This window comes from Scomber scombrus, chromosome 16 (genome assembly GCF_963691925.1).
Source record: "Scomber scombrus chromosome 16, fScoSco1.1, whole genome shotgun sequence".
Classification (NCBI taxonomy): domain Eukaryota; kingdom Metazoa; phylum Chordata; class Actinopteri; order Scombriformes; family Scombridae; genus Scomber; species Scomber scombrus.
In genome coordinates this window covers 21000927-21020668 of record NC_084985.1, presented here as the reverse complement: position 1 = coordinate 21020668, position 19742 = coordinate 21000927, and the positions used below count along the sequence as shown (strand labels likewise).

Below are 19742 nucleotides of genomic sequence, written 5' to 3'. Positions count from 1 at the left end.
AATTGAGACTTGCAAAAAAAATGAGGTTATATGTTAAAAGATTGTAAGAAAGGTTGACATTTCATTGCCTTCATGAGATAAAGGAGAGAATAGAGGTAATACTGTTAAGTCATGTCCCTGGCCAAGTTAGACGAGAGAAAACATGGGTTGATCCTGCTGAAAATGAAGCTGTAAGAGTTGTCTGTTGCCTGCTTTATGACGCCTCTAGGGAACCATTTTGTCCAAGAGCCAGACGACAATACGGCTAAAAGAGGGCAGTTTTCGTACTAGCTGTTAGTTCTACCCTAAAACAAAGCAATATCCTAAAACTATTGCAGTTTGTACCTAGAGGTCATTCATCTCAGGAAATGCAATGCCTTGTCCAGCTGACAAACCACACCACAAACCCATAATCCACAAATAACACAGTATGCATCGCTTAGCTCTAGACAGTATGCATCATTGTCAATAATGACCTCGTCTTGACCTTCTCCTTTACAGTAAGATGACCCAAGTACTGCTTTGAAGTTGCATCTAAAGCTCACATTTCGGCTATAGTATTTTGGACTTAAAAGCACTGATGTCATGGAGAAACTGGATAAACTGAACTGTGATGTTGACCCTAGATCAGTGTTCCCATGATGTCTATCTGGCTGACAGATACTATCTACAGAGGAGGAGGAGGGTGGGACTTCCATGTATGTGATAGATCAACTTTGTGACCCGTAAGCCGTCCATCAATTTTATTAGCCAATCAGTGTTTGCCTTTGCCTGGATGAGTTGGTCTATTGATGGTGCTTGCTTTAGGTTGACTTGAACCTTACTCACATACATACACACACACACAATAAATTAAATAAAAAGGATTATAAAATGTTATTAATGGTCCATGACCAGCTTCACAGGTCCTTGTGTTTTTACTAAAAGATGAAAAAATAAAGAACAGTCAGAGAAAACACACAAAGCCCTGTGTGTACACTGTGTGGACTGAAGCTGTCTTCACAGTGGACAGTAAAGTACTTCTCAGAATCCAGGAGTGATCAGAGCCAAAACACACTGGCTGTGTACACAGCCATCTGGCCAGCAATTCATACACACATGAAGATACACACATAGCCCCACACAGTTCACTCCAATAAAAAACAGAAGAAATATTTGACAGAAGAGCCAGATACCAAAGAAATTCTGGTAGAGGAAAACGTCTTTTTTGCTTTTTCTTGAACTAAAGTCTTCCTAAGCCGAAGTCCATCATTAAATCGCCATTTTATCCATTCTGCCAATTTGGCCTTTGGTGGTTGGCATGCTTTACAGTTTTGTATTTTTAGTAGACTTACCAAACTCTGACCAAAATCCATATTCATACTCAATATAACCTCCATCACATTACAAGTTTCTACTCAACCCTTTCTTTTATTGTAAATTCTGACAAATTAAAGAACAATTCTGTGCAGCATAATATTAAATAACAAATTCAGTGTTACATAATGTAAATTAAAATTGAAAATATGTAGTTGCGTTTGGCTCCATCATCCCTATAGTATGCATTTTCCATATACATCCCATTAGGCAACATGGGGGTGACTCAGATAAGAAAACATTGTCTTTGTGATGATTAGGGCGAACTGCTCCTTTAAAAACATGACATGAAATATTTTTGCAGCAGGAATTCCTGAGAGGGTGTGGTTGCTGCTGGGGTGTTTGGGACTGGACAATAACAGGCCACAGCTTTCCACCCATCCATCCAACCATCCCTTTTTCTTTCTTTCTCTCTCTCCATTTACAGAGGAACTATGTGTCTGTTTTTACTCTCTCCATGGGGTCGTTTAAATGAGGCACTGACGTCACAGCCAGGAAACCCAAAGTGACCTCTGTCGAATCTTTATTAAAATAACAGAAATGGCACTCACACAACGTCTAATTGAGAGTGGTGAAAACAGAGATTCAACACAGTTTTTTTTACATGATGATTCTCTCTAGTGAAACCATTTCTGCAAACAACAGGGAATACAAGCATTTTTGTGCAGCCCGAGGACAGCACAGCTTTTGGGAGTGTGCAAGAACATATTTGTTAACTAAAAAGCCATAAAAAACGTATTCTATTGCAAGTATCCATCACAATGTTTACTGTAGCACCTCAAACTAACATTAATACCACACTATTATATGTCCTTATATGTCCACACTCACCTGACTTTACATGTAAGATTTATATGTTTGGGTTTAGAGGTGCACTTCAGGTGAACAGGCTGTCCTCTTGGAGACTTACAGTATGATACATGGTTGTGCTAAAAGTGGCAGCAGTTAGAGCTGGGTGAGCCTCTACTGGACAAAGATGAGTAAGACCAGAGGAGTATAACATTATACTGACTGTGGTAGACCATCTGCTAATTAGTACAAAGTGCAGCTGAAACTGATGGAAATGTCTCTATTGCAGGTATCTGGTAATAAACAAAAGTACTAGACAAATTGAAATTTGGCCTGATGATGGCACCACATTCAGGGGATCACCAAACTGATTAATCCAGAAGGAAGCATGAATGTCTGTACCACATCACAAAATAATTGTTAACCTCATGTTGGCAGTAGAGGATACGTTATAAGAACAGCAAAGATAGTAGGTTGAATCCCTGTACAAAATGTGATAGCCATCCATCTAGTAGATATTTAATAAGGTAAGTAAAAACTATGACCTCCTGGTGGCAATAAAAGATAAGTCAGGGGATCGCCACAGTCATGAGAATTCATCCTCTTGGTATCATGCATATCTGAACCAAAATTTCATGGCAATCCATCCAAAAGTTGTTGACATATTTCACTAAAAAACAAAATGATAAGCTGCTGGTGACGCTTGTGGAACAGTCAAAGGATCACCAGATCATTAGGATATCTGTGCAAAATGTAATCTCAATCCATCCAATAGCTGTTGAGATATTTCAGTTTGGACCAAAGTGGTGGACTGACTGACCATCTGACAAACAGACTTACATTATCATTGCTACAGTAGAGTCACACCTCCATGCAAAATAACATTTCCTAGAAAACCGAACAATAGTTACTGAGTCCTCCCATTACTACTGGCACCGATCAATTCCTAGAAACTTTTCTTGAAGTAAGTGGAATTATGTAATTTAGGCTTTTTTGTGTGAGAAATAAGATTTCAAAACTCTTATCAGAGGAATGACGTATTGAGAGGAATGACGTGTCACAGCAAGCTTGTACACGTTGCTTGTTCCACACACAAACAACAATACACTGATGTAAATAAAATGCCCATTAATCATACTTTGGTTACAGATTTACACCCTATTTTGAATACTGTATCTCCTCCATCTTCTTGTTGTTGTCTCCTCTGGCACCCATGACTGAAACCACAGAATGATCCTGAGTGAACACATGTGATCTCATCTCTTCATATCAGTGGTTTTCGTCTGCGGTGTTCCTTCATGGCAACTGGTTGTGACTGTCCTAGTATCAAAGTGATAAACAGGACAATAGGTGACAATAATGGAAGGTTGGTGGAATACTAAAAAATAGTGTTTTGTTCACTACTTCTGTAGAAGTGTTAAAATTCCCTGCAAAGATTCTATTTTATTTTAAAGTGAGTTTGTTATGACTTTTGGGTGAGATAAAAAAATAGTCAGAGTATTAAGGGAACAAGCTGTAACTGCTCTGTGTAAACTTGTGTCCATCGTCTTTAAATAGGGGAAACATGCTTAATCCAGAAGAGTGGAAAAACACACTGAAGAAAGACACGGGGCCCCCTACTTCATTATATTAAGTCATCCCTTAAGACCCTGAAAAGCCAGCTGGTACAAACACTGGGTGGCTGGTGACAGTAAGAAGATGGCGACTGACAATAATGGAGTATGGGCACTCTCTGTAAAATAAACACCAGATAAGGTCACTCTCATTAAAACACACTTACCAATAGTGAGACGATGCCGTAAGATGCGCAACGTGACAGTTGGTAGGGAACAACAATGACCAAAGTGGGAGAACAGAAGTTAGAGTTTGGAAGGATTGTTATCAGATGGTCCCCAGTTCAAATCCCCAACCAGACCAGCTGAGAAAATGTGCCTGAGGAAATTGAATTAGCAGTGCACTCCTCACCCTCAATAAATAGTTGTCAAGGTGCCCTTGAGCAATGCATTTACCTTATAGTTGGCAGCTGCTAGAAAGATTTTAAGGTGCTTTTTTGTTGTTGTTTTAGACAGCCTTGTCACCTGTAGCTCATGTGTCTTCACCAGCATTTCCACACAATAAATGCTAATATAACTTTTGTAAACTGAAAGTGATTGGGCCTGTAGTTAATGTTTATCTGTATGGGAAATTTATGTTTTGACTTTTTTTGTTTTGGTGGATAATTAAGCTTTTGTAAATCCTCCTCCAAATTGCTAACTAGCTATTCATAAGGACAGGGTCCACCCTTTCCATTTGCAAATTCAGGGTCTGACATAACCAATGGTCTGGAGCCAGTGACAGTTTATGCAGAGCAGGTTGATTGGAAAGTCCCTCTAAAGGCAATCTTTCCCACCTTAGCGTCATTCATCCATCACTCACATTCAGATCATTCATATTAATTACCAATACTCAAAAATGAGAGGAGGAAACTGAAATCAATAGTCTGTTCCCACACTGTTGAGTGTTCCATGGTCATTTATTCATGCTTTAGACATGATCACTGTGAAACAATCAGAATCAATCAATCATAGCTTTGTTCTTGCTACCGCCCATCCCTCTCCTCACTTGACCACCTTTGTGCTCTTATTCCTTAGCTCGTTCATGCTCTCAGCTCTCTCTCTTTTTTACCTCCTCTTTTAAAAAAAAAAAAAAAGTTGGCAAGCCAACAACAAAGTCTAATCTTTTTTTAAAGTCTAATTTTTTATGTTATCGAACCAAGAGAAATGTCCTCCCCTTGTCCTAAACTGGTCCTAAATCGATATTAGAGTATATCTTTGTTAAATGAATGAAGCAGCTTCACTGTGTTTAAACAATCAGCAACATCCATTATGCTTTTTCTCCCACTGTTCTATCTTAATGAGTACATTTCTTCAGATCTCTCAGCATTGTCTCAGTTCTTGACACAAGAGTTTATTATCTAGGTCATCCATACCTGCTGAAATATTATCATCAATTCTGTTCTTTCATACTCTCTGGCTTTACACGAAATATGGAGAAATCTACATGTATACACAATTAACTAATTCATCCAATATGTATTTGACTTTTATAATTTGCATATTTGTATTACATATTAACATTACATATTCATAACTAAAGGAAAGCAACTAAATCTAAAACTGTAAACTAAATCTTAACTGTAGTATGCATTAAGCATACAATGAATAAATCACTAAGAGTATTGGAAAAAATATTTTTTAATTTTTGGCAGCAGCAACAGCTACTGTTTGCTGTATTTGTGGGATGGTGAGTTGTACTTCAGATATATTTTTCAATATGAGTGACTATCTTCTTTCTTGTTTAAATGCCACTACAACTGTGACCACTGGAATGTCTTCTACAATTTCTACATAAAACTCTTGATGAGATACTGTGGTTTGTTTAGGTGTGAGATGTGCTATTTCGCCACAGTGTCTTAACTTCACCCAATTTAAAAATCACAAATGAAAAAATCTTAAATCCCTCTGGAGGCTAGATGTTGTGAGACCAGCTAAAGTGAGTGAAACCACGAGTATGATTATCTGTAACCACCCTTAAGTGAAGCTCTCTGATCAACAATAAGGGCCCCTTTCCCCAAACCATTGGCATTTGATGAAAAATACACAAAAACGGATGATTTCCAGGCATCTTCAGCAATTCCATAACCGAGTGAATTATACATTGATTCAAAATATTCAGAAAAAATATAAATTTCAGAAACCTGCTTACCAACATTGGTAAACTGCAGTTTGCTTTTAGATATCATCTTTGTATTATAAGAGAGGAAAAGGATTTTAAACAATAATTAAGTTTAGCTTTCTCTGGATAGTGATCACTTACTGCTGTTGTGAGAAACTTAAATGTGAAGAGAAACAGGAGGAAGAGGAGGACACATTGACCGCATGTTGTGGTGAATTTGGACAGTCCTGCAGATTGGATCAGACAGTAACAGTGCAGTCCAAATGAATGCCCAGCATATGGCCTATCTCAGTGGGACATTCAGTCCTAAACCACAACGCCCCCTAAATGTTTAGTTTCCTCCTGTCTACGACACCTACGCACATACACTGATGATGACTCCTTCCTCTGGGAAAGAAATTATAGAAAAAAGTTTAAAAAAACCCAACAAAAACAAACAGCTAAAAAGATGATGATTTTTATGGCAGGCAAGTGAGGGAGAGTCTCTTTCTTGATCCCAATGGATCAGTATCAGCAGAACAGTGTTAAACAGTGTGTTGAAACAGATAATCCCTGGACATAACGTCATGTAAATTGCTGTCTCTCTCCCAAAGCCCAGATTTGCCAAAACATAGAGTCGCAGTGGTCAACAAGGGTGAATTCAATAAACATTACATCTCTCTTTGGACAAAAGAGAAACAATTTTGTCATGGAAACACTGAATCAGAATCGGGAAAACCCGGGCATCACTTTTTCATGGAGTGTGAATTGCAAAAAAAGTATATTAAGCAGGAGGGATCATATAAATAGTCCTAAGTGATCTTAGCAGTCAATTTATCTGGGTTAATCAAGAGTCTATCATTCTCTCTCTATCCCTCAATGCGCCTTTCAATGTTACATTTGAGAGAAAAGTGAGCCGGATAAAAGCAGAGAGTAATGGGAAGTTATTTTCAGCATTAGAATAAACCAGTGTCACTTTTGTCATCCTATCCCACTTAACACTATAACACTAGTGCTATAACTCTGAATTACAGTTTAATCCTGACTATCAAGTTAACAGCTTTAAACTGCATATGGAGACTGAAACTGTTTCTGGACTCAACGCGATCAGTGAGATGGTCAACCTCTCCTCCTCTGTAACTGTTTAGATGTGACGCATCAAATTAGACTGTGGAGCCATCTAGTGGTGTCTGACAGTTATATTTCCCTATTTAATAAAATATAGATAGTGTATGATGAAAAGAAGATATGAAGTATGAAAAGCAAGGACAAAAATAAATAAATGTAACCTATAATTGTGATGCCAATATATAAGAGAAAATCTATAAAAATTAGTTCAAATTGTAGTTTGGGGATAGTAAAAAAAAATACTGAAAACATTTCATCTTTGCAGCTCAAGAAACTGGTTGCTACAAAATCTGCTTTTAACTGACCACTCCAAAATACATTGTCTGTCCTTCTTAATGTTTAACCATCATCAGTTTCCCCCTTTCTCCCTGAAGTCATTTCCCTTTTTTCTTCATCTGCCACCTTTTCGTGTCTTCTTCTTCTGTCTGCCCTTTCCTCAGACTACAGAGGACGACCACCTGTCCACTGGTCTATTGTTGGGGTCAGAAGTTTAGGTGAAAACCAATCCTCCCGTGGGAAGCAGCCGGAAAAGTGCAGGGAGCTATTTAAAGACTTCTCGATAATGAATAGGCACGGGTGGAATCCTGGAGCCATGTTCTCTTTCATCATAAACACACACACACACGCACACACCATAAACCCACAACACCCATCCACTTCTCACCAGCCATAATAGATGTTCCCAACTGTAACTCATCCAGTGAGACTAGTATCACAGTTGGCAATCGTAAAGAATCCCCAAATTAGAGCTGAATCCAAAATGCCAAGAACTGGCTATCTGTTTAAAAAAATTTCATTTCAGTTCTGCTTACCGGTTCCTAAACACGAAAAACTTTTTGTCATTGCAAACAAAGGCTACATATCTGCAAAGACATGGCTATCTGCAAGAGCCCGTTCAAGTCATGCATCAACGCAACTGTGTGTTGATTTGTCTAACTACGAACATGCACAACTAACGTCACAACAGTAATGAAAGATTGACCGCAGTAAACGCTCAAAAGTGTGGCTTCACTTTATTAAAGAAAACGATGAAGTGACGTGCAATGAATAAGGGATGCTTATTTGCTATAAGTCATGTTGCACATCAGATTTGACCAAACGTTTAAGGCAGCATGACGTCACTCTAAAAGAATGTTTGGTGTTTGATGTCTTGCAGTGTCATCAGCCAGGACTGTACCATGCAAGCACTCATGCTAATGCAAGTAAATTCTTAAAAGAATAAAGATAATTTTGTTGTCTATACATTTGACCTCTTTTTTTTTCTTTTCTTTTTTTTCTTTACCATATCGGAACTGAAACTGGGACTGGATAAGAACCAAGAATCGGCAGAATAGGCAGAATCGGCAGAATCTCTATTAATAAAATTCAAACGATACCCAACCCTATACTACAGAAGTAAAAACTATAATAGATGTCTGTTTTTGTGTGTGCTAGAAGTTATACTGGTGCAAATAAATACCAAGATTGAAACATTCAGTCAGCCAGAGGATGATTAAATTGCACTTTATAATACAGATTCGCCTTCAAGTTATTCTCAAATATCTTGAAATAAGGCAGATTACTCAAGAACATGTAAGGTGACTCAGGAAAATGCAAGTTTTCTGACATTAAAATCACGAAAAATCCTCAAGAGTGAAATTCATGTGTTATGATTATTTTGGTTGAACAAATATACATTTAGATGAACTGGTTATAAACTACATAAACCAAGTGTTCTGCATCATTTTTAAAGATCAATTTTAGCAAATCCTCTCTGTCTCTTGGGTTGAAAGGGTCTGCTGTGGCTCCTCTTTCTCCCGGCCCCGTGTTTATTAATAAACGTAAACAGATTTGAGGTAGTCATGGTCACACATAACTGCACACTGACTGAGAGAGGGAGAGGATGGGTCAACTGTCTTTACCCCCCCTCCACTTCACTTCATCTGTACACACCACTCCCGCTCCTTCTGCTTTGTCGTTCAAACCACAACTCCTCTCTAACGGATTCATTGTATGGATACTGCACATGAGCAGGGGAAACAGGCATAACTGCTGACAAGTAAGTTTAATTATATTTGATGTTAACATATAATGGTTTATGTTTATGATGACTGTTAGTTTTGAATGAAAATATCTGAAGATAATCCAAACTTTCAAATAACTGCCTCTGTGAAGTGTGCAGATCTATTGAAAAAAACAACTAAATGAAATGAGGCTTAAAAGTTCTTAATTTTGTCTATTGAACTGCTAATAATCAGTTGAAGAGGTTTGTGTTTAGAATGGATATCAAAAATAGGTCATTGCTGTCTCTGGGTGTAGAGGGACTGTGCTTTGTGTCTATGCCTGCCCTGCAGCAGGACAGCTGATCACGGTCATGATGTCCCCAGGGCTTTGGTCAGCCATGCATAGCACAACACTGTCCAGAACACTGGGGGTTCTTATATATAAAAAAGTCAGACAGAACCAAAGAGAAAAACATGTTGCTGGTTTCTTAAAATGTTTACACTGATCAGTATTTGTGTTATTTGATGCGGCTGATACCGTTTAATACAAAGACAAGTGCTGCATCTTGAATTTAGTAGGTTTTACCTAGGAAACAAAAGCTGAATGTCGTCCTTGTCTACCATGTCCTGTCTACATAACAAACCTGTCTGATGACACTATTGGGTCAATTTGATTAATTAACTCTTGAGGGAGTCTCAGGACAGTCTTGGCAAATACTTCAAAGGGTGAAATTGCAGTTACAGTTCATTATTCACCAGGGGAAAGCGTGAATACCCATCCATCGACACACTGGCATGTTATGATAATGTGCCCACTAATGTAATCTGTGTTCGTTCTGCTGTTAGTGTGTGTTTAGATTACTTGCTTTGCTGTGTTCATGGGAATGCATGAGTAAGGTTATTGAGGTGTGTCTGACCATTGCCAAGCAGTCAGTTGGTCCCTGGGGCATTTAGCCTTCGGGGACAGTTGTCATTAGCATAACCTTGCCCAACTGTACATATCCACATGTGCTAATGATATCAACATAGCTTACACAGAGGTCTGGCCAAAATATTAACCCAACACCTCGTAGACATGTAATCACTGCAAGCCAGACCTAGTATTTGTGACATGCAACACGACCGCCAACAATTACAGACATTACATTTGATATGCATCAGCTAGGCTGTCTAACATTTTCTTCTGTTTCTTTTCAAGGGATGTGACTTGTTTCTAAAAGAGACATACATCCAATTTGACCCCAAAAATTACGTTAAACCTATGGAGGAAATGGATGATAGCGTTTCATCTACTGGATTTCAGCCTCTCTTCATCCAAGAAGATGAGGATCCAGATAGAGCCCGCATGGAACAAAGAGTGGAGGGCAATATAGTCCAATCTGGACTCACCTTTGCAGGAAGACAGTTGAATCAATCAACTTTAATTAAGCCATACTTACAGGAGATGGATGAGTTACTCAAGAGTTGTGAGGAGCTAACTGGTATTCCCTTTGGCTCTCACTTCTCAGCAAATTACCATGAAACAAGTCTGGGTGAATCAACTCAGACCAAAGAGGAAGTTATGACGAAGAGCTTTAGAGAAACAAATATATCTCCCCATGCGTATCTCTCCACCAGCTACATTGACACAAATATGGATAAGGCTGGAGCAGAAGACCAACCACAACAAGACCAGTTACAGGGACCGGGCTCCATCACCAACAGGTGTGGAGTCACCATAGAAGGTTCTTGCCAAACAGATATGCCTCTCACTTCAGCAGGGAACAAATTAAGTGACACAATGGTGGAGTACGAAGGCCAGCTGTTGGGGATGTTGGCCATGCTGGAGGGCTGTATGGAAGAAACCGGAATGGACTTTGAGCCACAAGACTGGGCTGCAGATGCAAGCCAAGAATATGTACACATCAGCAAGAATCCGCATTTTTACAGGGGTACAACACTGGCATCAATGCAACCAGCAAAGACAATGAAGTTGGAGAGCCAGCCATTTCCACTTCAATGCTGGGCTGGTAAAGATGTGGCGGAAGATGGAGTTTCCAGGGAAAGCAGAAATCAGGGGGAAGTAGATTCAGCAACAAAAGGATACCAGCAGAATCCTTCACTTACCTGTGATAAGATCGGTGGTTCCTCAGTGGAAAGAATGGAAAGATCAGGAGTTGAATCCTGTGTGAAGTTTGAACAGGGAGTTCTTGATCCCCAGTTAAGATTTTCTGTGCCACCAATGCCATTGGATGGTACTGAAAATGACCCCATGTATTGTGAAAGGATGAAGACAGGATACTTGTCTACTAGTGAAGCTACTTGCAAAGAAGACATAACTGAGACTGCTGTAGATGACACTGAACTCCCAGAGAAACAAATGCTAAAGATGGACACCGTTGATCTGAGGTCTGGCATGAATGAACTTGGGGCACTGAGGTCTCAGATGGAGGAGTGCATAGAGGAGGTTCAGCGTTTAGAAAATAGCAGGAAGGAACTCCTGTCAAAAGTGCTGGAGCTAAGAGGGCAAGAGGAGGCAAAGGGGAGCAATGAAGAAGAGACAGAGGAGCAGATTGAAAGCAAAGTGGCAGAGCTGATGATGGCACTGAAGAGTGAGGAACAAAGCAGAAGGGAGGAGAGGAAGAGGGAAATACAGGGCCTCAGGGAGGAGAGAGCAGAGGAGGAGAGGAGGTTGTGGAAGGTGAACCTGGAGAGACAGGGGGTGCAGGAGGAGCTCAGAAAACTCAAGAGGAGGCTGTTCACCATTGCCAGGGACTGTGCTCACAGCCAGGTAGCCCTGAACACCCAGCACCGTGAGGTGGAGCTGCTAAAGAGAGAAGAGGTAAGAAAACCCTCAAGAATAATCTTTGTCACTGTATCACATTTCCTCCACATAAAAAACACCTCCTCATTTTCCAGGAGAAGCTGCAGTCCCTGGTGCTCCAGCTGACAGAGGAGGGCTCCCAACTCAGGTCAACCCACCAACAACAGCTGTTCAGTCTACAAGCACAGCTTCATGCACAGAGTGCCAACCAGACCTCCAGCAGCCAGGAGGAGATGACCCAGTGCAAGAGGCATTCGTGTGGGGACATCCAGCAGTATCTACAGAGTGGGCTGAGAGCACTGGAGGACAGGTGCTGTCACTGTATAGTACTGGCATTCACACTTAACACATTTAGTGCCTGGTCACATTCATCGCTTACAGCAAACGCATTACAGTTTCAGTATAAACAACACATCCAGTGAGTAATTTCATCCAGCTATGGGGAAAGTCAAGAGTGCAAAAAGAAAACAATTTGCCAGTATTATTTTTCTTTTGCTTCTTTGTACCTGGCTACATGTCATTCATTGCTCAAATTTCAGTTTTGGTTAGAGACAATCTTTCTCTGGTTCTCTCGGACAGGTATGAACCCATGTTGCTGGCATTGCTGAACAGGAGAGAGGCGACAGCTGGGGCACTAGTGAAAGCCAAGGAGCAGGCCCAAGAGCTGAAGGCCCAGCTGAGACCCTTAAAGGAAGATATTGAAAAACTGAAGCTCCAAAGGGCTTGTTTGGAGGAGAAACTCAATCTGGTTCACATACACAGAAGAGAGGATGTGGCACAGTACAAGGTAAGCAAGATGGCATGGAGAGGGATATGCAAAGTGGGGAAGACGGAAAGAAGAACAAACAACTGGAGGGCAGAAACAGCAGTTAGCAGAGCCTAGAGAGTAGACAAACAATCCTTCAACTGTACACTGATAAAAGGCAGGGACATTTGATACTGAATGAACTAAAGCTTTACCACTCTTACAGGAGATGGTGTACTGTCTGGAGGAGAGCAGCAGGGGGCTGAAGACTGAGTTAACGATTCAGAAGAGAAAAACCCAAGAGATAGAGGAGCTGAGAGACAGCCTCACTAAACAACTGCTCCTTTACAGGTGAGATTTGATGATTTATTCTACATCATAAATGAAAAAAACAACAATCCATCTCTAATTAAAGTATTCTTCCTACAGGGCTGCCATTGAGGACCATAAAAAGCGCGACCATGAGGAGAAAACATGATTTTATGTTCTTTGTGATTTTAAAAGAAAAACTGAGTTCTACAGTGTGTTAACAAGATGGTCAGGTTTTTTTTAAATTTGCAACAGTGAACTCAAAATGTTCAATGAATGCACTTTACACAAATACATAGATATGCCAACAAGTTTTTCTGGAACAGTCTGTAAGTATAAACTAGACTGTAGCTTGTAGAAAAGGTTTTGTCATAAATAAAGGCTTGTGTTAATTTTAATCTGAGTGCTGCTGATGAGTTCATGTTTGCTGGGGAACAGAGAGGGGTTGATGTACTTATAAGGACAATGTGGCAGAAGAACTAAACAGTTGGACAAAGAGTAATAGAGTGGGAGTAAGCTCATAGGATAGGAAAAGACAGAGACGTTAAACCAGACACATAAAAATGTCTGAGCAAAAGTGTGATGAGGCATAACCAACTCATTCACTAAAAGGGTCAGTGAACATTGTTTAAAATTATTCCTAAGCCTAGCAAGAGAGTGATCTGGCCAATAAAATATGTAACACATTTATAGAGAAATGTTGATGACACAAAACATAAACCAAAAAGTTGATTAAACACATTTTTATTAAGAATGCACTCACTGTACAATTGCAAAATACCGAACATAGAAAAAGTTCAACCACTAATCTATATCACAACAACAACGTTTAACTCATTAATGAATGACTTCGGTGAAGGGGGGGGGGGTGACATAAATGGACATTTTAAACACAGATGCACAATTCTCAAATAGCTGGTGTGAAAATCAAGGTCCAGAACAATTAGGTGGTGACCTTGCTGAAGCAATGAAAATATGACTATTGTTTGGGACTATAAACTAGCTTGGGAAAAAAAACAACTATCAAATTGTCTATACTATGCATCATGTCAAAAAGCTGGGCTGCATCATACTTCTAATTGCGTTATTCTTTGCAAGATTTTGCAATATGTGAAAGGTTTAATATGTTTACACTGTTTAACAGGAGCTTCCTGTGGGTTAGCACTTTTTTTTGGGTTGTCAATATGATCACCACCTGATAGGGGTGTAACTGTATGTGTACTCATTCCGAACTATTCAGTACGGTGTTTAGTATGGTGCGTGACTTTCCTTAGTCCGGTATGCTTCGTGTTCCAAACAATTACTGTCAAAATAGTTTACTCCAATTTTTCTGAATACAACTAACTCTGATGTGTGGAACAACAATTCCACTGTGAATGTTTTGGCAGCACACCGCTTAGCTGTAACAGCCTTATTTTTTTCCCCACCTGCCCTACTCAGCCTCTGAGTGACTAGTAATAGGTGCCTTGATCGGTTAGGTTGCTTAGAGCCAATCAGAGGCAGTGTAGGGGCAAGTCTTCACAGAATGTGAATGGGAGAAAAAAATAACAAGCTGTAGCGTGCTCATGGATGTATGCTAGCCCACTTAGCTAGGGTAGCCTGGTTAGCCTGTAGTGTCTCTGCCCATAACACTGACCAAGTAAAACACTACTATTAAAACATACTGAACTGTGACCCCAAATCCGAGGTACATACCAAACCGTGAGCTTTGTGTATAGTTACACCCCTTCCACCTGAGGTTCTACATAAGATTATTACTGGAAAAAACTTTTCACTACAACATTTGCATCAAGAGTACAAGGGAGAGCCAATTTGATTAAAAAAATACATATTTTACTGTATATGCAGTACAAAAAAACATGTAAGATGTAATACATTACTCAAAAGGAAAGTTCTTAACTTGCTCTTAACATTGAGTATTTTAAACAGAAGCAGAGCATTACATGATTATGCTCTGCTTTCTGGTATTTACAGTGATTTTTGTGGCGTACAGTGTCCCATCAATAAAGTAGAGCAGGATGGACAGAAGGAGCTGCGTGAAACTACTGAAGTGGCTCTTTTGCAGTTTTTGATGAGGTTGTAGATCAACACACACACACACAGAGCAGGCAGAGGTGTTACACTGTGGCTTCAGGGTCTGTCGAACCCTCAGGATCTTCATCGTTGTAGATGTTCTCAGCCTAAAAAAAGGCCGACGCGTGAGTCACATAGCCACATACTAAGACGTATTTACAATTGAGTGGTGCTTTTAACCATGCATTTAAAAGAGGAACTGTGAGGCTGTCACAGAGCCAGATTTGACAAAAGGAACACTACTACGTGACCAACTTGTAGCTTTTCTGACAGCTATAGTTCAGTGTTACAGGAAATACAATGTTAGTAGCACATAACAGTATTACACAGAAGAAAGTTAATTACTGGGTTAGTAAACTTACCATTCTCATCATTTCTCTCTTCAGCCTCCTCACTTTGCTCTGACTGAAACACTTTTTACATCTGAGTCAGTAGTTAAAGTGTCAGGACACGTCCCATGACACATTTCCCTGAAAATATATTGTTGCCTGCTCTGATCCACGTCCTAGTTTTTCGTAAGAGCCATGGGATCCTTAGCGCCGAATCACCTGCTCTCTGTGACCTTAACCTGTTGCGGTTAAACAACTAGCAAGGTTGATACTGGTCGGTGTTTCAGCAATATGCCTGACCAAATAAAGGCTTTTAATACAACTTCTTTCCTTGCTCTGCCTAGGAGTTTTTCCATCTTTAAGAGCACCTTAAGGTTTCCTGGACTTACTGCTTGTAAGTAATCACTTGGCCTCCCGATTTTTCTTTGTATCTTATATACTGCGTTTAAGGGAAAAATATTCCCTTTAAGACAATATAATACAATGAGGGAACCAAGTGTCTGCCTGTCCGTAGCTAACATTATTAAGTAAGTGATGCAAATTTTCTCACCATTTGCCAGACTTGCATGATGTTGTCTTCAGACACTGAGCAGATGACCCAGGGTTCGTTGGGGTTCCAGGAGAAATCAGAGATCTTGGCTGTGTGGCCTCCATGGATGAACTAGTAGAACAGGAGAAAAGCCACCATTATACTATACCTACTACTACGACTACTATAATACAATATTATCGTGGTCATTAGTTACATACAAAATGAACTTCAGAGGTTTAGACTCACCAGAAGCTCAGGAGGGCCATCCTCAGTATCTTCTGGAGACTGCTCTTCTCCGATTTTGCTACAGAAAGAGACGGTAGAGTCAAAGCTTGTGCCAAACAATGTGTCGGTATAACTAAGGTGTGTGTTGTTGTATTTTTTACCTGAGGTCCCAAACATTGAGGCGACGGTCGGTTCCACTGGATGCCAGTATGGTCTCATTATGAGGTGACCACTGAACCTGGAAAAGCCAGTGAGAGAAGACAGATTACACAATTACACTTAATTATTGCATTATTGTAAATTCATTTTTTAATGTCTTCCAGTTAATTACACAGGATTTAACACATTATATTCCATTATTCTTTTTTTATAATTGCGATAAATTTCTCACCTGGAAGATCTCATCCTTGTGTGACTCGAAGGAATGCAGCTTCAATTTCAAGTTCCTCAAGTCCCAAAGAGCCACAGTCTGTAAGCAAGAGAGAAATATTACATATAGCTGCCAGCCTTCCTTAAATCTAATGGTTAGCATCATGAACACCTCTGCATTCAATTAACTCTGCCATGTTGTCAAATAAACTAAGCAATAACAATAAGCATGTGTGTACTGTTGCATTACCTTGTCTGCTGAGCCGGTGGCAAGGATGAACTCGCTGTAAGGATTAAATGACAGACAGTTGACCTCGGCTGTGTGGGCGTCTACTGCATGGCTGGGTTTGGAGGTGTTGTTTGAACGAGTGTCCCAACTGAGGTGATAAGAAGAGGGATGACGGTTAGCCATTTACATAATTTGAATAATGACGCATATAGGTTAACTGTGCAAGAATACAATCTACATAGAATAAATCATTTTTCAGATGCAACATTTCAGCTGCATGTCAGATCTGACTTATCAAGCTTCTTACATCATGAGATTCTGGTCATCTGCTACAGATCCAAAGAGTGACTCATGGAGCAAGTGCCAGGAGACGTCCTCCACCACAGCAGTGTGACCAGTGAAGATTGTCTTCGCATCCACTATCTTCCCCTCCTTTGGAACAGCACTGATGTCCCACAGGCAGATCGTCTACAGGTGGAGGATAGATAAAGATTTGGGAAAAACAATTTAAAAAAAATGTATATTGTAAATTTTTATGCTAAAAAAATTAAATGTAGAATGAGCTCACAGTTAAAAATGTGCATAACTAAAATTGTAGGCTCATTAAACATCTAAATATATGGGAATATTTTTGAAGAATTTCAGTCATCTCTTACGTGGTCATCTGAAGCACTGAGCAGGGAGCCAGACTGATTTGGATTCCAGGAGAGACCGTAACCTTCTTTCTGATGGCCTCTGAGACGCAGATCAGGGTGACACTCTCCAGATGGATCTGTGGATAATAAAATAAGTACACATTATCTATTTCTTTCTACTGTATAAATAAAAAGTAGATAAACAGTAATGACGGTGTGTTACTTTGAAGACAAGTATTGCACAAAGGTGCAGTGCTTTTTGATATATGTACCTGGCTTTGAGGGGTGCTTAGTGTAATCAAACACCAGCACGTCTGATGTGGGGGTCTTGGTGGCAATGATGCATGGGTTCTGAGGCATGTATCGGGCACGGTTCACCTCTCCTTCATGGTTAATCTTGATTTCTATCTCAATCTTTCCCGTCACAGACCCAAAGCCTCCAAACTCTGCAAGGGAATACAAAGAAATGTGTGTGTAGTTTACAGATGCAACATTGAGCCAACACATACCTTTCTGGTTTACGGAAACTGATTTAGAGATGCTTTGAAAAAATACTTAAGGACAGCAGAGTGCTATATCCAGTGATTGCTCGTAGGAAGTGGGAAACAGGTTCAAGTCCAACAATTAAGCTGATTTAAACCGATCTAAATAGTAGCTTTATTTTGTTTATTGATGCTGTTATTGAAAACAATTAATACAAAAGGAATATATGTTACAAACAATTAAAAGCTTCCTGAGGAACCTGCTGCTTCATTTGCAGTGTTCTGGCTGAACACTGAAACTGTCACTTTTTCACCAATTGGCTTGTAATCCATTTAATCATTGCACAAATATTCTTTTGTTGTGTTACATTCATCAGGTTAAGACAAGATTTCCATTGTACATGTAAACGTCTTCTTTAAAAACATGAACTGGTTATAAAAACTGGTCTTGGTCAATCCAGCAGCATAATCTACTGATTCTACTGGCTCATATCTCTGAAAAGAAACTTCTGCTTGGAGATCAGAGCACATTACATCAAAACAAATGGTACGCCTGTCTCCATGAATATGCACATCATTCATTATGATGATTAGACGCATATCATACCTCCTTTTTCGCTGTCATAATGTGAGGCATCAAGCTGGGCATCATCATTGGGCAGCTGGACGCTCGCAATGACCAGGTGATTCTGTTCATCAGATGTGTGAGTGCCCAAAACCAGCCGATGCACACTGTAATCCTTCCCCTCTGGCCTGGTAAGCAACACAAAAAAATACCCATTTCATTAATATCATGACCATTTATTAAAAGATATGTTGGTGTGTATACATGTGTGAATTACAACTGGACCAAATTACGAAAGAGTGTGTACCTGGAAACATCAGGCAGCCACTGAGCAGTGAGGCTGGGCCACTCTAAGGCGTGGGTCATAACCAAATCATAGAGAAAAGGAGTGTTTTTCTTCCAGATCTTGTACTCCTCATTTATCACCCTCTCCTCCACCGCATCATCAAATGCACCAACTGAGAGAGAAAGAGTGGGATATTAAAACACAGTATGCAATGCTGGGGTGGTCCACAACAGTTTCAATTCCGATTAAATCATTTTAAACACTTGCAAACTGTCAGAGTATGGAGGGTTTAATGACGGCGAACGAATGAAGTTGGCCTTGTGTATAATAAATGTTCTTAAATTAACATCCGGGCTGACTACTGTACAGTATGCAGCAGTGTGGGTGTACGTGTTGGGAAACACCACTTATAACTACCGTTATGCTCTCGCTAACGTTAGCAAGCTCGTTATAACGTAACGGCCTCAATAGCTTTCTAAATAATACCGTGGATAAAGTCAACTGGTCTTTAACATGTGCGAAAACACGAAGTTCAAACCGAAACCGACGATGTTCCCATTTACACAATGAAAATGCATCCGGGTTTTGTTATGAATGATAAAGGTTAGCTCATGCGGCTATAGCAAGCTAGCTGCTAATAAAACTAGCCGTCAAACAGCGGCGTATGTTTATGTCGCAGACAACAATGAACGCGTTCACGTTACCTTCTTTATCTGCCATTGCAGGTATTTCAAACAGCCGACAGACCAGAGATTTGGTGGCCTGTCTCAGGTCCTACTCTCGGCGTGTGCTATCTGACTACCGGTGTTGTTTAAAGCGGACTGACCGACGGTAAAGATGCTAAAGCCAACAGACGAGGATGCATTCGCGCGCTCCTTACAAGCGAGGGGGGGTTTCCGTCCACCAATCGGAAGGCAGGAGCTGTGCGCGTCATGGCCAGCAGAGGGCAGCATGAGGCCGTGTGGTGACGCCACCGTCAGACACCTACACTATCAGATTTAATATATTTATTTATTCTATTGCATTTATTTAACAGTTGAATGATTCTCAGTTTAACTCCTATATGTTTCAAACAGATGCGGCTGAAATATTGGTTGGTTCGTTTAAAACCTTCTTAAAATGAACTAGGTTCATTTCACAGAATTTACAACAAAGTCATTGTACTTTCATTTGAACGCCTGAAGCTTCATAATAGCTTCTGATAAACTTTTAAATGCATTTTGCATAGATGGA

General features: G+C 40.0%; 1 protein-coding gene across 1 annotated transcript; it reads right to left on the bottom strand.

The window, feature by feature from the left end:
• Positions 1–13511: 13511 nt before the first annotated feature.
• rbbp4 (retinoblastoma binding protein 4) lies at positions 13512–19375 on the bottom strand. Its single transcript, XM_062435989.1, has 12 exons — positions 19214–19375; positions 18531–18681; positions 18266–18411; positions 17449–17622; positions 17198–17313; positions 16849–17009; positions 16563–16689; positions 16335–16412; positions 16105–16181; positions 15965–16022; positions 15737–15847; positions 13512–14964 (listed from the first exon to the last, which is right to left on the bottom strand). Exons 1-12 carry the CDS (start codon positions 19227–19229, stop codon positions 14902–14904), a joined length of 1278 nt encoding a protein of 425 aa, XP_062291973.1. The 5' UTR covers positions 19230–19375; the 3' UTR covers positions 13512–14901.
• Between the last annotated feature and the right edge of the window lie 367 nt (positions 19376–19742).

Bases quoted from the DNA above. Each gene is read 5' to 3' on its own strand.
- rbbp4 (XM_062435989.1), bottom strand. The intron at 17,623-18,265 runs GTATGATATGCG...ATTCCCTTGCAG, and splicing joins TTATGACAGCGAAAAAGGAG to AGTTTGGAGGCTTTGGGTCT. The intron at 17,010-17,197 runs GTAAGAGATGAC...CTCCACCTGTAG, and splicing joins TCAGTGCTTCAGATGACCAC to ACGATCTGCCTGTGGGACAT.